Source organism: Bacillus rossius, chromosome 7, assembly GCF_032445375.1.
Source record: "Bacillus rossius redtenbacheri isolate Brsri chromosome 7, Brsri_v3, whole genome shotgun sequence".
Classification (NCBI taxonomy): domain Eukaryota; kingdom Metazoa; phylum Arthropoda; class Insecta; order Phasmatodea; family Bacillidae; genus Bacillus; species Bacillus rossius.
In genome coordinates this window covers 32,047,814-32,069,758 of record NC_086335.1, presented here as the reverse complement: position 1 = coordinate 32,069,758, position 21,945 = coordinate 32,047,814, and the positions used below count along the sequence as shown (strand labels likewise).

Here is a 21,945-nt window from a genome sequence, read left to right as displayed (position 1 = left end):
TTTTGATAGAAATTTATTAATGATATCTTTAAAATCGTCATTCCTTATTTTTCCTGCTGAGAGACGTCATATTTTGACTTTCCTGGGAAACTCGGAATACAATTATTCTAAAATCTGAAGCTAGAACTTTAGTCACCCGGCTAAACAAAGATAAGGAACAAATAAATTTTGAGCTTTTTGTAAGAGTAACAAACGTTTCTTTTCTTCAATAAGTGATAAATAGATCAAATTTAAGTCAGCTTCGTTCACACAATTTATAGCGTATAAAAAAATTGTATGTGTTACTGTTTAAGTCAATGAAAAAACAAATAATTTAGATTAAATTTTGGTGTTGGTTGTTCTATAAATATTGTGTGCAAATCCATAATGCGTAATATTAGAGTAAGAATAAAATTGGTTCAAGATGTGTAAGGTGGCTGATTGCAAAGTATAAATATCGAATATCATATGTTTGAGAAATTTCTCTGGGAATGGAGATGCAGATGCGAATATATATATTTTTCTGTGTTTGTGTTTGTGTGGTAAAGAAGTTATAAATGTAATAGAAAAGTATCTTAAAACATTTTAAAAATAATAATTCTTTAAATGTATACTACACGTAGTTGATGTGATATAATAATGTTAAAATTATTTGCAATAATTATGTTTATTTGTATGAGTGGTTTTAAATATACTAAATTCTGATTTTATTCTTGAGTAATTTAATTTTCTTACTGTTTGTTCATTAGGAAAAAAAATTACGTGAAATTTAGTGTACTTTAAAAATGTCATCCAATATATGAATCAAATAAATTAAATATTTATGTATGTTTGAAGTTAAATAACGGGTATTATATGGCAAAATCAGTGATAACACATAAAAACGGTACAGTAAAATATTTTGCGATTCACAGATAGTTGTGCTCCAATACGTTCCACAATTTTAATTTCCCCTGCCTAAAGTCTAGATCGTAATGACTCAAAGACTGTTTCTTTTACACAAACTTTGGTTCCCGAATCGTTACACAACTCTGTATGACTATAAGTATTTTTACTCCTAGAATGACAATTTCTCATAAAACGTTAGTTACAGGTCACAGATTTCTGTTGTCAAAAATTACTTACACTATACCCTCAACCGGTATTAATATCATCGTATCAAAAATTCATTAAAAACTGAGTTCATTTTATATATAAAACTAGCTGATGATATTAATTTTTTAACGTAGGCGCATCTTTACAGGTTGCTACTTAGTCGTCTAGAATAGGGTATATCACATAATACATGAAAATTGTTCATTGACAAGCGCATTTTAACTTTGTAAACTATTATTGAGAGTTTGCTTGTGGTGTTTCAAATTATATGCCTCAGGCAAGGTTAATTATAAGTTAATTTAAATATAACTACAATACTTATAACAGTAGCTTGTTATAATGATCGCTCCAAAACCACCCGTGGTTTTGCACGCTCAAATTTCAGAATAGTGCTTATTTTGTAGCATTGTGGAAATTCCACTCAGCGTTAAGTAAAGCAAAAAATGCATTAAATATTAAAATGAATATGACATTTTCATTATGAAAAATTTCAGTTTTGTAGGAGTTTCCAAAATGTTTATGTATGTAAATTTACTGTTAATTGATTGCGTGTGCCCATTTTGTTTCCTGTGTTAATGAATTCGGTTGTAAAACCGAATTTTACCGAATTACATCGGATGCAGACCAATAAGGCAATTAATTTTAAAACAAAATTTTGACTAGTATCGAACGTGCTTCTTAAGGCTGTATCACACGGCAATGAGAATAGATACATTTTTTTCCTAAGGCCGGTGTCACATGCGTTTCTGCCTCTGCGCTTAAAACATCCGCAGCGTTTTTGGCCCGGATATTCTTCCAACCACTGTTCTTGGAGTGCACAATGCAGGTTTCTCGAGAATGCAATGAATAAGTTTATCGAAATCGGAAAATAAAGCAGCTCTTTCAAAAGAAATCACCGAGTATGAACTGGCAAACGTTTCGGTTCAACTACAATGTGACACCGGCCCTAAGAAAGAAACTCGGTGCTTGTAAATTAGCGTCATGCGTAGAGATTTGGAATCGAACCCGTGACGCGTCGCGAGTAGCCGGAAAGTTAGAAATTTACTATAGCTGCAAAATATGAACGTGTACTCTAAATTTTAATAAATATAAATTTCTCCAAATCAGAGCATCTTGAAATAAATTATTGTATAAACTGCTCCGCTTGTACCAGAGGATACAAACAGTTAATTTTATTGAATAAATCTTTCTATTTACCCATTCTTTTTCACTACTTTTCTAGTAAATACGAAAAATGACAATTTAAACAAGTATTTGCCTATTGCTAACAACTGAACCATGTTTTAGGTTTGGTCATTAAAATATTGGTATGATTATAACACTACACTTCAGTTACTTAATTTCATAAATTACATATTGAACAACTATTCTCGTGGTTAACTTATTAACTTTCTACACACAAAAAAAACATGCGAACATTGTTTTAATATTCATTTATTTACAATGGAAGCCAAACTGATTTCCCACTCAGAAGAAAAAAAATACATTAACATAATTGTTAGTAACTTTATTCCACTGATTGAAATAGCCTTTCCAGACTTAAATGTTAAATGGCCCGTCTACGTGGGCACACGTAGGCTGTGTAGCGTTTCATACGAAACCACGCGACAAGAAAAAACCGCTGAAGATATCCCAGTGGAATCTGTTTACAAAAAGCATTTCCTAATGGTGGTATAGTACTTCTGGTTCCGTGTGCCGATTTTAAACTGTAGTTATTATTATATGAGTGAAAATGGCTATAACCTGTGTTTTAAAAGTTATATTATGTAGTTATGAAACGCCCTGTACAGATCCTTGAAAGCACCCAAGAGTCTTGCATTACATCTTGATCTTCATTTCTATGCCACTTGAAGTCACGTTCACCGCTCAGATGTTACAGTTGCTCGGCGAGAAGACTGCGACGCCGCGCTGAAAGCACCAGCGAGCCCGCCTCACCGCGCGGTCACCGCAAGAGCGTATAGTGAGACCACTCCGCGCGTGTCGGGTCGGGGCGCGGGAGAGCAAGAGGAGACAGAAGACCTGGCGGCCCGCGGTGGGTCCAGAAGGGAGCCGGGTTAGTCAGGGTGGCTCGGCTCCTCTTTGTGCCGGCCACCGCCACGGTCTAGCCGCCACCCAAGTGGCCGACTCATTACAAGAGATGGCCGAGGAAAGTAATTGGGCGGAGAGCCACCACCACCGCCCCTGCCCCAACCCTGGCCACGACAATAGTCCCGACACTTTCTCCCCGCCCTCGAGGTGCCAGCGCTGGCCTCAGTGCGAGGACGTTCCCGAAACTTCGTCATTACCCCCTCCCTTTCGGCAGCTCGTCCGAGAGTCGCCTGCAGAAGCATCTCTCAATCTGCTGGTTCAGTAGTTCCCATTGCTCTACTAGAGTAAGTTTACACGTTAGTGAAATTAACTGTGATGTCAGAAATGATTACGCTTATTTTTAATACCACATCGGCATTAGTAAACTCAAAAATCGCTATTAAAAACAAATAAGAGCGAGTCTATCAATACTCACCAGTGATGTGTAGACATCATCTAACCTCGTGAACGAGCAAAGTCGTTTTTTTTTTTTTCCTTATTCAAAATACTCTTATAACACGAAACTGAGACACAAAGTGTATCGTATAATTCTTTAAAATAACGCTGAGCGTTTTAATATTAGCAAATTTGGTTTTAATCTACATTTTTGAAGCCAATCACCTGTAGTTTCCTCACCCGCCCAAAAAATTCTCGGGGGGAACAGCTCTGCTACTAAATTCGATTTGCAGAGCGAAAAGATAAAAAATAAATATTTAAATGACTCTGATGAAAGCGAAATATCTGATATTGACACGCAATTGTATTAAAATAATGACCATCTTTTTAAAATTCATTAAGAAAAATGTTATACTATAAAATTCCCCTTTGTCTTTACGAGCTTTGTTTAGCGCCATGCACCATAGATGGCACCGCTCTGGTTATACATTTCCGTTCCATTCACAAAATTACTCCTACCAAATGCCGTTTACCAAGAGATAAGATGTTAACACATCAAAAACCTTTAAACGATTACTACCCACAAGCCTGATAATAAACAAGGATGCAATAAGGTTGGAGCACATTCAAAATCTAAATTGTTTATTTATTACAAACAAAATATTAATTGCAACATATTTGTATTATGAAGGTTTAACTTTGAAGAAGACTGCGCCTTCCTTTCACCGCTGCCTCGTTGCAATCCCACACATACTGAACAAATATTTAAGTACAAAAAACTAGAATAACTTTAATAACAATAATTTTTTTTATTTTAAAATGAACGTAACATCTAAAATACTGAATGAACTTTACAATGCCACACTATGCCCTGAGGCTACGTAGCTCGCATGGCATCAGTCACAAAAACATGTGCATCTACCGACACAAACTTTCAAAACCAGACTCAATAATTATTACTAATATTCTGATGCTCTCACAGATATCTTCGGAATCTTACATTGGCATTCATTACTGTCAGCTGTTTATTGACTTTAGGTGAATCTACGAGTTTTCCTATGATTTAAAACAGCCAGTTTTTAACCAGCAGTTCTCAGCTACCGCTGTTACTCGCTTCGTTTCTGGGTGGTTAGCAGCGAGTCTCCAGCTCGCTCAGCCACCGAAGTTTCTTCAGTACTCGCTCCGCGACCGACGTTTCCTCCGCCTCGAAGTCCCCGCTCGACCAGGAACTGCCGTGAAGAAGCGAGTCACCCACTCGCTGAGCGACTGACGTTCCTGCGGGAGCGAGTTCTCGCGCTCGACCAGTGACTCGCCCAGCGAGTAGTAAGACGAATCGGTACTCTCTCGGGCAGAGCTTCAGGTTGTATTGTAGAAACTAAGGAAAAATTAGTTAATATGTGTAACGTAGTGAATTCATTTCGTTTATGAAACTAATGTCTATAAGTGGTGAGCCTAATAATAAAAACTAATATGTCTGAATTTAACGATGCTGATGTTAATAAATTTAGTTTATGTAAAAAACATACAAATGTATGTCATTTTCTAAACATTTTTACTAAAGTATACTTAAGGATATGTCCCACCATCACCTATACATTCCCTTCTGAGCTGGAGTAAATACCCCACCACGACAGGATAATGGAACGTTCGAGAACGTTCCAGAATATTCTGAACTTCCGTTTCCTGTCTATAGAACGATCCAAACAGGAAGTCTCTTCGATGTTTCAGAAACGTCTGGAACATTCTCGAACCTTCTGGGAAGATTCTATAATGCAATCTCGCTCGCCGCTGGTAGTCTTGTCGCGGAATATCTGCCCATGCACTTCCAGCATGACGCCCAAACCTGAGGCTGCCAACTCCTGGGGTCTGCACACCCGTCAGCTGCGATGACGTCAGATGTTTGTCTGCTTCTCGTTGCAGAGCGCCGCCCTACTGCTGATACCTGGGACGACTTACACTGCGTGGCAATTATACTAGGCGAGCAATTTGCACTTTTCGCACAAACCATAACATATTTTGGAGCAAAAACAGCACAGGGGACAGGACAAAACCCTACGGCTGCATACAACGTAACGATTGATTGCCTACAGTTGTCTTGGTACGCCTTGAATGACTGAGCCAAAGATAAAAAAAATATTTAAAAATGGGTTTATCTAGCGTTGAATAGCCTGGGGCCCTTGTTATCCAACAATACGAACACAAAGATTTTTGTACAGAACAGTTATGAGTAGCCTGTAGATAAAATAAAAATAATAAATGAAGAATCGTGAGTTTAGTAATCGATATGTTGTATCTCATTACTAGGCTAGTTTTTGACGTAACAACGTCTAATAAATCGATGAACGCTGGCTACACGCACGAAATTTTGTCCCACTGCGGATGTCCCACTACGGATGTCCCACTACGGATGTCCCACTACGAATGTCCCACTACGGATGTCCCACTACGGATTTGTCCTGTTTTGCTTACTGTACGCATGCGTAGCATCTCTCTTCCACTCGATTGGAACAACAATCGATTTAAATTTTCAATCAAATTTTCGTTGTTTGAATTATTAATTTTATGTAATTTAACGATCGTCCACCGAATTGCAGCGGACAATTAATTTTTAATTTCCCGCCTACCACTATAAGAAATAAATATGGTGGACTACATACGTTTTTAAAATTCAACACAAAACAAAACTTTTATAAATTATGTATGTACCATCTGAAACAGTGATTTATAAAATGGCTTTGTGGCTGTGTGGTCAGCGTGATAAACTACCAATTTTTAAAGTGACGGTGCGATACTCGGCTGATTCGAATATTTTTTTTTTGTACTTGTAAAAATAAATACCGCGTGCGACACTTTAAAAGTAATAAATATATTTGAATCAATGAATGCAAATAAAAGTAAAGTTATTAATTAAATGTATATTTCATTTCACTCCTTTGTATCCATACAAAATAGTGATAATTCAATAAATATAATTCAATCTACTATATAAAAATAAGTCGGGTTTTCCTTCCTGACGCTATAACTCCAGAACGCACGAACCGATTGCCACGGTTTGGCAGTCGTTGGAAAGGTCTCGGGCTCCGTGAGGTTTATAGCAAAGAAAATTCAGGAAAAATTTAGGACAAACCAACATTTTAAGTAGATGGCGCCGGTGCGTGATACATTGTTTGACAGCTACTCATTGTTCTCTGCTCAGTTAATTTCATGTGACAAACCGGTATTGTGTTCACTGTGAAATTGTGAAAAAAAAGAAGAAAAAAAGTTATTCGTTTCCTAACATTTCAATTGGAAACCATCAAATCAACTACTCATTGTTCTCTGCTCAGTTAATTTCATGTGACAAACCGGTATTGTGTTTACTGTGAAATTGTGAAAAAAAAGAGAAAAAAATAAGTTATTCGTTTCCTAACATTTAAATTGGAAACCATCAAATCAACTACTCATTGTTCTCTGCTCAGTTAATTTAATGTGACAAACCGGTATTGTGTTTACTGTGAAATTGTGAAGAAAAAAAAGTAAAAAAAACATATAACGTATATTGTGCAAATTTTTATTCAATTTCAACAGCAGGCATTTGTCTTTAAGGTCGTAAGTTGAACTGTGTAAATTATGTGGATCGTGCATTTGAGGTTAAATTCACCACTCTGTTCATAGCCCAAAATGCCTAGAGGACGACGTGCCAACATCGGCCGCCGCACAAGACATGCAAGCCAGCAACAAGTGTATTCACAGAACTTAAGCGAAGAAAGACAAAATATAATAAGAGAAAATGCCCGATTGAGACAACGCGTGAGCACACGAAGATCATTGGCATCATACAATCGCTTGGCATTCCAATATGATCCCACTGCGAACTACAGTGATGATGAAAATTTAGATATTGGACCAATGACGACTATATGCCGATATTGCAATGCGTTAAAGTTCAAAAGAGAAACGGCTGGATTGTGCTGCGCAAGTGGAAAAGTCAAACTGGATCCATTACTTACACCACCACAGCCACTGAAACCATTGTTCGATGGAAGTGATCCCGATTCCAGCCATTTTCTTCAACACATCCTTGAATACAATAACTGCTTTCGCATGACTTCCTTTGGAGCTAATATCATTCGAGAAGGCGGCTTCATGCCGACTTGCAAGGTAAAGTATCACTCACACCAACACAATGAATTGCAATACATAACAACTACATATACACCACACACTACACCATCACACGATCAGAAGTTACACCTTATTCTTAAACAAATGTTTGTTTGCAATTACAGATACAAGGACAAATATATCATTTGCATGGTTCAATGGTGCCAACACCAGATGAACCGCATCAATTTCTGCAAATATATTTCATTTCGTCGATGGTGGATCAGTTGAATGTGCAATGCAAAATACAGGGAACACAACAGTTAAAGAGACGAATTATTGAACAGTTGCAAGCATTTTTTCACGCTAATAATGCTGTGGTTAATATGTTCAAAACAGCATTGGAACGAATGCCATCGGATACGCACAAATTTGTCATAAGAGCGGATTGTACCCCAACAGGTGAACATGTGCGAAGATTCAATGCACCCACCGTTAATGATGTTGCTGCAATTATTGTTGGCGATCCAACTAAATCGCGAGACATTGTCGTTCAGCGAAGAAGCAATATCATGCATCGTGTAAACGAGACACATCGTTTTTACGATGCGTTACAATATCCAATCATTTATTGGCAAGGGCAAGACGGATACGACATCACGTTGAAGATGGTCGATCCAATTACAGGTACAATATTCACACACTAATTATTGCTATTATTGCTATTATTGGTTTCCATTAATTATTGCTATTATTGCTATTATTGGTTTCCATTAACAATTCATTTAATTTTGCATTTTCAGGCGTATCAACGAATAAAAATCTAAGCGCAATGTATTACTATGCGTATCGTATTATGATTCGTACACATGAGGAGAATGTCATTCTGAAGTGCCGTCGGCTTTTCCAGCAATTCGCTGTCGACATGTATGTCAAAGTCGAGACAGAACGTTTAGCGTTCATCCGAATCAATCAGGCAAAGCTACGATCTGAGGACTATATACACTTGCGTGATGCTATTAATTCAGATGGTGATGTTCAGAATATTGGACGTCTGACGATTCTCCCATCATCTTATATCGGAAGCCCACGCCACATGCACGAATACGCTCAAGACGCTATGACGTACGTGCGAAATTATGGAACTCCGGATTTATTTATTACGTTCACATGCAATCCGAAGTGGACGGAAATTGAACGTGAGTTGGAACCGGGCCAAAAACCGCAAGATCGCGGATTAGTGTTTGCGGAATAAATAGAACCATCCGCTTTGTTTGTGTTAAAGTAAGACCAAAAAACAAAAAAATGTGGTTTACCAAAGAGCACTTCAATGAAACGGGTAATTTGCGGACACGTATAACGCTTCGATTCAGTATTTACTTTGGATTCACTTTCTATTACTTAGAGAAGTTCAACTAAATAACACTTCATTTTTGTAATCAAAATGAATTCATTACTGTTGTGAAATGAAATAAAATTTTTCCTTTTCAAATATAAAACAAATAAAAAATTTTCTTCATCTTTTAATCAACCAAACGAAATGTTACTTAAAAACGAAGCCATTTGGTGGCGAAACGGAGTTCACCGGGTTTGCTAGTTTTATTCATAAAAGTATGCAGAGGTAGATTTTATCATACAAAAGAGAGAAAAATTTAAAAAAATTCTTCCTCAAAGAATATAATATCTTTTATGCCTAAATAGTTTGGTTGCAAAAACCTATTACGTCTCAGTCTCAGGCCGAAAATGATAATTCATTTTCTTCTGGATACATCATTTTATCAGTGTTTTGTTATGACGTTGTCATGTTAAACTATCGTCCGTAAACCGACTTTACAGACAACCATCTTTTTGATGGAAATGTTTTTTTTTTTTAAATGGAAATTTTGGCAAATTTTTAAGGTCAACGGTAAAGGTCAAAGCCAAAGTTCAAGGTCATGTCATCCAAGATGGCCGCCGTGACGTCACAATCCAATATGGAGGGCGTGCACACAGCTCCACACCCTGAACCCTGTGCCAGAGGAACTATTATATACTACTAAAAAATAATCTCCTCTGCCCAAGAAGTAGAATGAAATCGTGAAATTTTCTTGTTTCAAACCAAAAAATAGAACCGATTTACTTCGTGGAAAACTTTTCTCAAAAGATAATGTTGTACGAAAATTTATCTTTTAAGTTAAGTCAATGATTAAATAAAACTTGATGAAATCCCCTTTTATAGCTAGGCCATTATTCCAACTTTGAAGATTTAACTTATTTATGTATGATAAAATAAACGATACACTATTTTATTACATAACTGTTATTACGTTTTGAAATAGGTTTTGTTTGGTTAGCTAAAGTTACAACCTGTTTTAAATAACTAACATACATGTATAGTTAAAACAATACATTTGTTTCATAAAAGATGTTCAGAAGGATATAAATGGCATTTTATAGTTTTAATAAGTGTTAATTCTTACAACCAAAAAAATACGTTTTTCTTATTCATTGTCTGTTTTTATCAGCCGGATATTCTTTGTTTATTGGAAGAAAAAATTTCCTTTCCGAGATGTGTAGCTAATAAACATTGACGAGAGTTTAAATAAATAAAATGTAATAAACACCCTTTTGTTCAAACGTTTAGTCCTTCTGGATATGCCATGAGTAAAATATCGTATATTCTTTTGAGTTATATCTATCCACTAAGAAAATAAGTTTCCTTAATGTTATCTCGTCAATTGATATGTAAAACAAAAATAAAAATATGTAAATATTTTTGTAGCTTACGCAAATAAAGAATGCCTGATTTATAAATGAAATATTTATTTTGGTTTGAAAAGACGACTTGGCTGCACCAATAGTGTGCAGTTCCTTCACACCTATTAAGTTCTCTTTTCCCACAATAACGTCCTCCGAATGGGCTGCCAAAACACCATACAGTCCCATCACTGAAATTTAGAAATACTTGCCCAAAAATACACTATCTCTATTGTCAGATCTCAATTTAAATACAACACAAAAGCTTCCTTAAATTCATGAAACAACCTCTAACCACTCTTTTAAAACGATTTCCTTTCGGTTTGTCTTCCTGAATGTTTGATTCATCATTTTCGTCTTCTTTGCAAGAACGGTCCCGGGTCACAGCAGCTGACTTGGTTACTCCTGACGGAGTCGCCGACGGGACAGGCTGTGGACTGGACAGGGACTTTAGACTGGTCGGGGGCTGTGGACTTGCCGGAGGCCGTGGACTGGACGGGGGTAGAAGCCAGGACGACGGCAGTGGACAGGACTTGGGCCGTAGACTGAGCGTGGGCTGTGGACTTGCCGGGGGCCGTGGACTGGACGTGGGCAGTGGACTGGACGTGAGCTGTGGACGACGTGCCGGGGTCCGAGGACTAGACGGGGGCTGGGGGCTGGACGGGGGCTGAGGTCTGGACGAGGGCTGCTGGTGGACTGGCGACGTGTAGTCAAGCCCGACAGGTGTCCTCGCATGAGTACTGGCACCTCTCCGACCTCTGAGGCACCCTCGTCCACGGAGCTCTCTGCAGCCCACTCCGGCCCCTCTCTCCTCCTGAAGGGGGGCGGCAGATCCTCCCAGTCCAGGTCCTGGAAGAATGGGTGCAGCTTCACCTCCGCCAGGTCAGCCGCCGGCCCTCCGAGGCGCTTGTGGGGCTTCTTGCACAGGAGCCTCCTGAGCAAGTCCGCCGCCTCGGGCGACAGGCGCGGCGGGTACTTCGGCTCCTTTTTTATGATCTTGCGAATTGTCTTCTTCCTGTCGCCCTTGAACTTGGGGTCGAAGGGCAGGATCCCCGTCAGCAGCTCGAAGCCCAGCACGCCCGCGCCCCAGAAGTCCACGGCCGCGGTGTACCCGGGCGGACGCCTGAGGAACACCTCGGGAGCCATATACTCCACCGTCCCGCATATGGTGCGGCCGACGAGGCAGCCTTCCTCCGCCGGCTCCGAGCACAGCCCGTAGTCGGCCAGCACCACGTTGCCCTCGCCGTCCACCAGCACGTTGTCGGCCTTCACGTCGCGGTGGATCACGCCGAGCGAGTGGAGGGTGTCCAGGGCCGTGAAGATCTGGGCCAGCACCAGGCGGGCCTGGTCCTCCGCCAGGAACCCCAGGTCCTCCAGCACGGCGGTGAGGTCGCCTCCCGCCGCGTGGTCGACCACGAAGAAGGCCGCCTCCTCCGTCTGGAAGGCGTAGTGCAGGTGCAGGAGGAAGGGCGCCTCGCCGACAGCCTCCAGCACTCGCCGCTCCTTCAGGAGGAACCTGGACAGCGCCTCTTGGGTCCTGTACTGCCCCTTCGGCAGCTCCTTCAGGGCGTAGCTGCGCCCGTCGTCTTCCCCGCCGACCTTGCGCACCAGGTGCACCGTGCTGAAGGCGCCGCGACCCAGCACCTTCAGCACCTCGAATCTCTCTGCGCTGCCGGCCGCCACGGGAACTCTTACACCACGATACATGGCTCAGAGCTCGACCGTGACTATCGCAGGAACTCTCAAAGCTCGTCGATAATCTCCTTATGATCACTTTAAACACTGCGAAACTCAACTCACAAACTTTCAGCGAAAAGTTCTGAAAAGTTAGTTGCCTCGTAACTCCAACAATAACCGACTTGAACGAGAGCCGTATTGTTGCGAGCAATGCTGATCTTGGAGCTTATAAATAAATTACCGACTTTAGTTTTTTGAAACATAATTTGTCAATTTAATTTGTATTTCTGTGCATTATAATCTCCTGTGATAGTCTAACCCGTTAAAATGTTTTACCACCTTTCGCACCTTATTTTTTAAGGCCATGCGTTGCATTTAATTAATAGATGGTTTCAACGTCGACGTTTCATGTAGGTATTTTGGATGATCGGAGCGTAGCTTTACAATTATATTAAATTTAAGAAATTCACGATACTTTGAATTCTAAAAATAAAGCAGGGATTTTCTTTTACTTGTTGGTCATTGTGGTTTTTTTCCCAGATAAAAACAAAAAATAAAAAAATAAATGAAGTGTGAAATTACTATAAATAGCTTGTAATACAATTTTTACATATATGTCTCCACTAATTATTACCACAAGCTTTAGGAAACTGTAAGTCTTAGTCCACGGCCTGTGTAACTACGCGTATTGCGACTTCTGCGTTCGCACACGTGGAACATTAGCGTTTCAAGTCAGGATTAAAAAACACATAAAATAAATAATAGTTTAAAAAACTAAAAAACACGCTTTATATAGAAAACCAAACTAAAAAATATAAAATAAATTTTAATAAATTTGAATTAACAATAGTGTTAATTTTTTTATAAATATAAATTAATAATAATGTAAACAAGAAAATAATGTATTTAATTTTAAAAAAGCGTGGGGTGCATGGTATCAATAGTTATAAATATTTTATTAACAGATATGGGTAGAAGGATTATCTTTTCCATAATATCTTAAAAACCACCCCACGCTTTTTTTAAATTAAATACATTATTTTCCTATTTACATTATTATTAATTTATATATAAAAAAATTTTACACTATTGTTAATTCAAATTTATTAAATATTTTTTTAGTTTGTTTTCTATATAAAGCGTGTTTTTTTAATTTTATAAACTATTATTTATTTCCTACTTTTTAGTTTGGTTTATTTATAAAAGTGTTTTTTTTTCTCTTAATTTGTTCCAAGTAAAAATCCTTAAACTGTAAGTTCTGCTCTCTATCCAAATATGATTTTTAATATATAATATGTAAAACTTTTCCATATTTTCCGTGTTTGATGGCTTTTATTTAATGATTTATTGACCTTGGCATAGTTTGGAGTATTTCTAACTGCTTGGTGTAGATTTGCAGGTTAGTGTTCGAGTGGAATTTCAAAAAATCTGCTTATCAGGTGTAGCTATTGGGATTATGCATATGGTGTTTTTACAAATATAGATAATATTCTCTTTAAGAAAGTATATTGTTCACAATAATCATAACCCACTCTTACTGTTCATTTAATTAAATGTCACAATATTAAGTAGGCCTTGTTTATATCGCGCCAAAGACATACTGAAAGAAAAAATTCACACATAAGCGAAATGGATTTCTTTACATATAAATCTTTGTTTCATTTTACCAATAAATTGACAAAAATCTTTTTTTGCAAATAGATTAATGGAATTATCTTATCAAATTAGTGTATTGTCATCGGTACTCAATAAATCTACAAAGTTAGAAACAAATCTGGCCGTTTAAAGTGGGTCAAAATCGCAACCAAAGGAGTCGGTTACAATCATACATACAAACATACAGGTGAAGCTAATATAAAGCGTGTAATGACGTGACATTATAAATATTTACGGAAAGAAGAAGGCTGCTGCAATTCAGTCCCCATAAAATAGTTTAACTCTTTACCCAATTTGTTCTTCTGTTTGGTAGGGAGCCAGAAATAAAATAAAAATAAAAAAACACGATGCGTCTAATGATTCAAAAATATGGAGAATTTGTATGAAACACCTTAATAGCAAACTCTTTAAAAAAACAACATGTTATGTAAATAATAAGTAACAAGCTGACATATAGCAAACTAAATTTCGAATTCGATACCAGTTGGATTTTGTTTTGTATTGCTGATTACAGACATTTATGAAGAAATATTTGTATAAAATATGGGCGGGAATAACAGTACTCACAGGGGATGAGTAAACGACTAACCTTAAAATAAAGTTAAGTCATGTGTTCTGATTTTGAAATTAAACCTATATTACGATACTTTGACAGCATATTTAACGTAGAATTCTTATAAATAATGCCAAGCGTGATACGTATACGAAAAGTATTCCTTTAAGGGAAAAACGGTAAAATTATGTAAGCTTTTAAAAAATTATCCTTAATTAAGTATTAGCAAGAAGGCACTGTTGATCTCTCAGCACTAGCCGAACAAAAGGTGTACCGAACGCGGTGCATGTAAATACCTCAACGCTGAACTTGTGACATTTCCCCCTAGACAGGAAATATAAGTGCCTGCGTTTTTGAGGATATTCTTATTTAGGGACTTTGAGGATTAAATTTTGTGGGCACCATAAAACCAAAGGGATTTCTTGAAAATCCGGTTATTTTTATGTTAGAAAATCGTGAAATTTTTTTGATATTATAAACAATTAAATAATCGAATTTAATTATAAAAAAATTAATAAAGAATTATTTTTAAAAAATGTACACTTACGCCTACACTTTAGTGAAATAAATTTGAAAATTTTTAAAAAATTCTAAATATTAAATTTAAATAAAAATATATATAACAAAATCACATATTGTAACGTCTACCATCTTAATTTAAAAAAATTAATTTTTTTTTTTCATGCTCGCCATCTTGGAAGACTATGACATCATTGTAACACATTGTTTTACATCCGCCGTATTGGATTCTAGAATGTTGCACTTTTCGTTACGCCCACCAAATTGAAAAACTACAATTTAATGCTAGAAATTCAGAAAAAAATTCTAAAATTATAACAAAAATTAATTCATCAAATTTAAATAAAATTATTTATAAAAATGCACTTACAAGTTGCAGTCATCGTTTCGAACCTGGTAAGACCAAAAACAAAACAAAAAATGGTCTACAGATCCCTTCCTCCACGGCAGCCGCAGGCAGACTACCCTCCCACCACAAACACGAATCTATATATCTGCAGGTGGTACGACGTCATGACGGCCATTTTATCTTCGTTAACTCGTAGCAACCATCTTGTTTTCGTCTGCTTGAGTGTTCTGACTTTATATTAGTTTAATTCTTACCCTCCAGAGTGCAGTAATCATTTATTATTACCGTGGCACCCACCATCTTGACATTTGGGTGCCATCTTGGAATTGTATAATTATTTAGCTAGAAATTTGGGAAAAATTCCAAAATTCATCAAAAAAATTTACATTATTTTTACTCATTGATTCGATCAGTTACAGTCCTTGGTTCGATACTCTATCGATGCAATAATGTCTAATTTTATGTATAAAAAAAAAGAAATGTCAATAAATCGTAATTAAAAAAAAGAAGCTAAAAATCCTCTACTACAAGTTTCCAGTAAACCATTATGACCAGTAACATTTGAAGTTTGTATTTATTGACCTATAAATTCGGGAAAAATTACAAAAGTCACCGAAAAAATCACTCATTAATTAACATATTGAATCGATGGATTCCTGTCCTCGGTTCGATTCTTGACCAGTGACAGATGAAACTTAATAATAAATATACTAACTATTCTGTTTTCCCTTACTTACGTGGGATTTATTAATCATTCACTATAAAAAAAAACAGCATAAACAATTTACCTGTCCAACGAATTGAATATGTTGTCGCATTACCTAACATGTATGTCTAGTTTTCCGATACTCTAATTAACCTCTAAACCGTTAATGTACAAAGCCATACATACAGGCCAAGCGTCTCCGGACCACGAGACCGAGTCATGAACAATATCAGACGTATAGGCTAGTCATTTCCGGACCTCATGAACTTCTTCGTCGTTAGTTATTTACAGTCAATTAGACGATCGTGAAATTTTTACTAAAGGACCAAGAGACCTGGAAAAATATTTTACAAAAAGGACCCACAATCGGAAGCACATTCGACATAGAAGAAGCACATTTAACAGAAGAAAGCACAAACGGACGCACATTCAATAAAAAAGAAAGGACATTCATAGAAAAGGACACACAATGGGAAGCACATTTATAGAAAAGGACGCACAATCGGAAGCACAATAATAGAAAAGGATGCGTAATCGGTAGCACAATAAACGAAGAGGTAGCAGTATTACGAGATCTCAGTTTTAGTTTGAATTCAGTTTACAAGAAATTAAACATACTTTTTAAATATACATAATTAATTTATTTTTCAATAGTACACACATGACAGTTAAACAAAATATTATTGTATGTAGCCAGCTTTCCGCAGTTCTATAAGTATGGACGATACTTCATCGATATGCGTGTAGTTTCCTCTACGAACAGATGCCACCAAAAGTTTTAGGTGATCAACTGATATTTTAAGATCTTCACATGACATAAAATCAATCTTTTCTGATACGTTGATCTTGACTGCATGTTTATAATAAATATTATGGTATTTTATTACGACGTTTCCATCGTTTCGGTCTCAGGACATCGTCACAGTCTTCGATCTTGTCAGCTTTAGATCTTTACGTCTTTGCTTTTGTCATCAGCCTCAGATTCACTGTCGCCATCAACATAGAAGGAATCGTCTTCACCCAGATTAAACTAAGAATTCGATATCGTTGATGTCGAAACTTCTTCGTCGTCTTCATGCTTCCTTGTAAGGAGTCCACCAATTCATAAAGTTGGTAAAATCTACTTGAATTCGGCTTGAATGTATTCACAATTTTCACGTTTAGAATCCTTCAACTGTCTTCAATCTTCCATAAATCATCAACGTCCTTCAATTTAATTTCTTTGTCGAGATGGGAAAACCATGAACTAAATCTCTTTGAAGGCAAGGTAAATTATTGAATTAATGAAGATCACTCTTCTATAGAATAGTAGAACCACCGTTGACCTCAGCTTGTACGCAGTCTTGGCATTACAAGTTCTATCATGTCTTTTTAAGCTCTCTCTTCGCGTAAACGACTTGCTACATCAAGCACAACTTATCATAATTCGTAGTGGATTTATAACACAATCGTTCTTCTCGTGTTGTTCTTCCATTCTTTCTCAAGATAAATTCTTTGCTGAAATAATTACAACTGTGTCCTTTCGATACAGCGACAGACACCGAATCAGGTTCCATATTAGTTACTGAGGCTAATGCCAGATGCAAAATGAGAGTTTTAAATTAGATCCATTACTTAAATAGAATATTTATATTTTTTCATCAGCAAGAGTTAAGTTATCTCATACAAAAGACAAAATTTTGGTTACGTTGCATTTTTCGTATCATTGTTGTGGCCACTCACCTACGCCACAGAACTGTTAACTGTGGTCTCGCTGTGCGCCGCTGTTAAGGCGCAGTTGCGTGAAATTCGGTTCACCATTCATGACGTCTTCCTACTGACATCACTTAAAGATAGCGTGAGGGATGAGATAAACGAATTACTTAACCAAATTTCATGTAGGGATCTAGACCTCAATGCTTCTGGGATTAAAATTTAGACCTTTTTACTTTTTGGCAACATGATCATCTCGGCGGCATCTTATTTGCTGATGTTTATTCAGTTTAAATCGTCTCACCACCACACTTAAAAATTGTCCGCGCTCAGTGTTGAAAATCTACACGTTGGGCTTTAATAATAAATACTGATTTGTTGTTCCTCATTTAGTATTTAAAATTTAAATCCAAGCAAAATTACTGATTTTTAGTAAATTTTCGGTTTATTTTGCTATAAATAATTCATAAAATGTCTGTTAAATAACGTAGAATTATATGTATTTGATAGTAATTTATTAATTATATCTTTAAAAACGTCATTCCTTATTTTTCCTGCTGAGAGATGTTATATTTTGACTTTCCTGGAAAACTCGGAATTCAATTATTCTAAAATCTGAAGCTAGAAATTAAGTCACCCGGCTAAACAAAGCCAAGAAACTAGTAAATTTTGTGCTTTTTGTAAGAGTAAAAAAGGTTTCCTTTCTTCAGTAAGTGATAGATAGATCAAATTTAAGTCAGCTAAGTTCACAAAGTTTATAGCGTATAAAAAACTTGTATGTGTTACTGTTTAAGTCAATGAAAAAACAAATAATTTAGATTAAATTTTGGTGTTGGTTGTTCTATAAATATTGTGAATTTAAATCCATAATGCTTTGTATTAGAGTAAGAATAAAATTGGTTCAAGATGTGTAAGGTGGCTGATTGCAAAGTATAAATATCGAAAATCATATGTTTGAGAAATTTCTCTGGGAATGGAGATGCAGATGCGCATATATATATTTTTTTGTGTTTGTGTTTGTGTGGTAAAAAAGTTATAAATCTAATCGAAAAGTATCTTAAAACATTTTAAAAATAATAATTATTTAAATGTATACTACACGTAGTTGATATGATATAATAATGATCAAATTATTTGCAATATGTATATTTGTATGAGTGGCTTTAAATGTATTAAATTCTGATTTTATTCTTGCGTTATTTAATTTACTCACTGTTTGTTCAGTAGGAAAAAAAAATTACGTGAAATTTAGTGTACTTTACAAGTGACATCCAATAAATGAATAAAATAAATATAATATTTATGTATGTTAGAAGTTATTTAACGGGTATTATATGGCGAAATCAGTGATAACACATAAAAACGGTACAGTAAAATATTTGGCGAATCTGATAGTTGTGCTCCAATACGTTCCACAAGATTAATTTTCCCTGCCTAAAGTCTAGATTTTTTCCTTAATGTTCCATAATAATATAGCTATAGTAATGACTAAAAGACTGTTTCTTTTACACAAACTTTGGTTCCCGAATCGTTACACAACTCTGTATGACTATAAGTATTTTTACTCCTAGAATGACAATTTCGCATAAAACGTTAGTTAAAGGTCACAGATTTCTGTTGTTAAAAATTACTTACACTATACCCTCAACCGGTATTAATATCATCGTATCAAAAATTCATTAAAAAACTGCGTTCATTTTATATACAAAACTAGCTGATGATATTAATTTTTTAAGGTAGGCTTATCTCTACAGGTTACTATACCTAGTCGTCTAGAATAGGGTATATCACATGATACATAAAAATTGTTCATTGACAAGCGCATTTTAACTTTGTAAACTATTATTTAGAGTTTGCTTGTGGGCTTTCAAATTATATGCCACAGGCAACGTTAATTATAAGTTAATTTAAATATAACTACAATACTTATAACAGTAGCTTGTTATAATGATCGCTCCATAACCACCCGTGGTTTTGCACGCTCAAATTTAAGAATAGTGCTTATTTTGTAGCATTGTGAAAAATTTCACTCGGCGTTAAGTAAAGCAATAAAAGCATTAAATTTTAAAATGATTATGACATTTTCATTATGAAAAATTTCACTTTCGTTGGAGTTCCCAAACTTTTTATGTATAAATGTTAATTGATTGCGTGTGCCCATTTTGTTTCCTGTGTTAATGAATTCGGTTGTAAATCTGAATTTCACCGATTAACATCGGATGCAGACCAATAAGACAATTAATTTTAAAACTAATTTTTGACTACTTTCTAACGTGCTTCTTAAGACTGTATCACACAACAATGAGAATTGCTACATTTTTTTTACCTAATGCCGGTGTGAAATATGCGTTTCTGCCAATGCGCTTAAAACATCCACAGCGTTTTTTGCCCGGATATTCTTCCAAACACAGTTCTTAGAGTGCACAATGCAGGTTTCTCAAGAATGCACTAAATAAGTTTATCGAAATTGGAAAAGAAAGCAGCTCATCCAAAAGGAATCACCGAGTATGAACTAGCAAACTTTTCGGTTCAACTACAGTGTGACACCGGCCCTAAGAAAGAAACTCGGTGCTTATAAATTAGCGTCATGCGTAGAGGTGTTGGAATCGAACCCGTGACCCTCGCCACGTGGACGTGACGCGTCGCGAGTAGCCGGAAAGTTAGAAATTTACTATAGCTGCAAAATATGAGCGTGTACTCTAAATTTTAATAAATAAAAATTTCTCCATATCAGAGCATCTTGAAATAAATTATTGTATAAACTGCTCCGCTTGTACCAGAGGATACTATTAGTTAATTTTATTGAATAAATCTTTCTATTTACCCATTGTTTTTCACTACTTTTCTAGTAAATACGAAAATTAACAATTTTAACAAGTATTTGCCTATTGCTAACAACAGAACCATGTTTTAGGTTTGGTCATTAAAATATTAGTCTAATTATAACAATACAATTCAGTTACTTAATGTCATAAATTACATATTGAACAACTATTCTCGTATTTGACGAATTAACTTTCTATACAAAAAAAACAAGTGAAAATTGTTTTAATATTTATTTACTTACAAAGGAAGCCAAACTGATTTTCCACTTAGAAAAAAAAAATTAACATAAGTTTTAGTAACTTTATTGTACTGATTGAAATACCCGATCCAGACTTAAGGGGCATGCCTACGTGGGCACACGTAGGGTGTGCAGGGTTTCATACGAAACCACGCGACAAGAAAAAACCACTGAAGATATCCCAGTAGAGTCTCTTTACAAAAAGCATTTCCTAATGGTGGTAGAGTACTTCTGGTTACGTGTGTCGATTTTAAACTGTAGCTATTTTTTAAGAGTGAAAATGGCTATAAACCGTGTTTTAAAAGTTATATTAATGTAGTTATGAAACGCCCTGTACAGATCCTTGAAAGCACCCAAAAGTCTTGCATTACATCTTGATCTTCATTTCTATGCCACTTGAAGTCACGTTCACCGCTCAGATGTTACAGTTGCTCGGCGAGAAGACTGCGACGCCGCGCTGAAAGCACCAGCGAGCCCGCCTCACCGCGCGGTCACCGCAAGAGCGTATAGTGAAACCACTCCGCGCGTGTCAGGTCGGGGCACGGGAGAGCAAGAGGAGACAGAAGACCTGGCGGCCCGCGGTGGGTCAAGATGGGAGCCGGGTTCGTCAGGGTGGCCAGGCTCCCCTTTGTGCCGGCCACCGCTACGATCTAGCCACCACCCAAGTGGCCGACTCATTACAAGAGATGGCCGGGGAAAGTAATTGGGCGGAGAGCCACCACCGCCCCTGCCCCTCCCCCTGGACACGACAATAGTCGCGACACTTCCTCCCCGCCCACGAGGTGCCTATGCTGGCCTCAGTGCGAGGACGTTCCCGAAACTTCGTCATTACCCCCTCCCTTTCGGCAGCTCGTCCTAGAGTAGTCTGCAGAGCATCTCTCAATCTGCTGGTTCAATGGTTCCCATTTCCCTACTTGAGAAAGTTTACACGTTAGTGAAATTAAATGTGATATCAGAATTGATTACGATTTTTTTAATACCACATCGGCATTAGTAAACTCACAAATCGCTATTAAAAACAAATAAGAGCGAGTCTATCAATACTCACCAGTGATGTGTAGACATCATCTAACCTCGTGAACGAGCAAAGTCGTTTTTTTTTTTTTTTTTTTTCCTTATTCAAAATACTCTTATAACACGAAACTCGGACACAAAGTGTATCGTATAATTCTTTAAAATAACGCTGAGCGTTTTAATATACGCAAATTTGGTTTTAATCTACATTTTTTAAGCCAATCACAGGTAGTTTCCTCACCCGCCAAAAAAATTCTCTGGATGAACAGCTCTGCAAATAATTCGATTTGCAGAGCGAAAAGATAAAAAATAAATATTTAAATGACTCCGATGAAAGCGAAATATCTGATATTGACGCG

General features: G+C 36.7%; 1 protein-coding gene across 1 annotated transcript; it reads right to left on the bottom strand.

The window, feature by feature from the left end:
• Positions 1-4,666: 4,666 nt before the first annotated feature.
• LOC134534527 (ribosomal protein S6 kinase alpha-4-like) lies at positions 4,667-12,063 on the bottom strand. Its single transcript, XM_063373010.1, has 3 exons — positions 11,098-12,063; positions 10,760-10,994; positions 4,667-4,812 (listed from the first exon to the last, which is right to left on the bottom strand). Exons 1-3 carry the CDS (start codon positions 12,061-12,063, stop codon positions 4,667-4,669), a joined length of 1,347 nt encoding a protein of 448 aa, XP_063229080.1.
• Positions 12,064-21,945: the final 9,882 nt, after the last annotated feature.

Bases quoted from the DNA above. Each gene is read 5' to 3' on its own strand.
- LOC134534527 (XM_063373010.1), bottom strand. From the start codon at position 12,063: ATGTATCGTGGTGTAAGAGTTCCCGTGGCGGCCGGCAGCGCAGAGAGA. The intron at 10,995-11,097 runs GTACTCATGCGA...GCCCCCGTCTAG, and splicing joins CAGAGGTCGGAGAGGTGCCA to TCCTCGGACCCCGGCACGTC. The intron at 4,813-10,759 runs GTAACCAAGTCA...TCGCTCCCGCAG, and splicing joins CGTCGGCGACTCCGTCAGGA to GAACGTCAGTCGCTCAGCGA.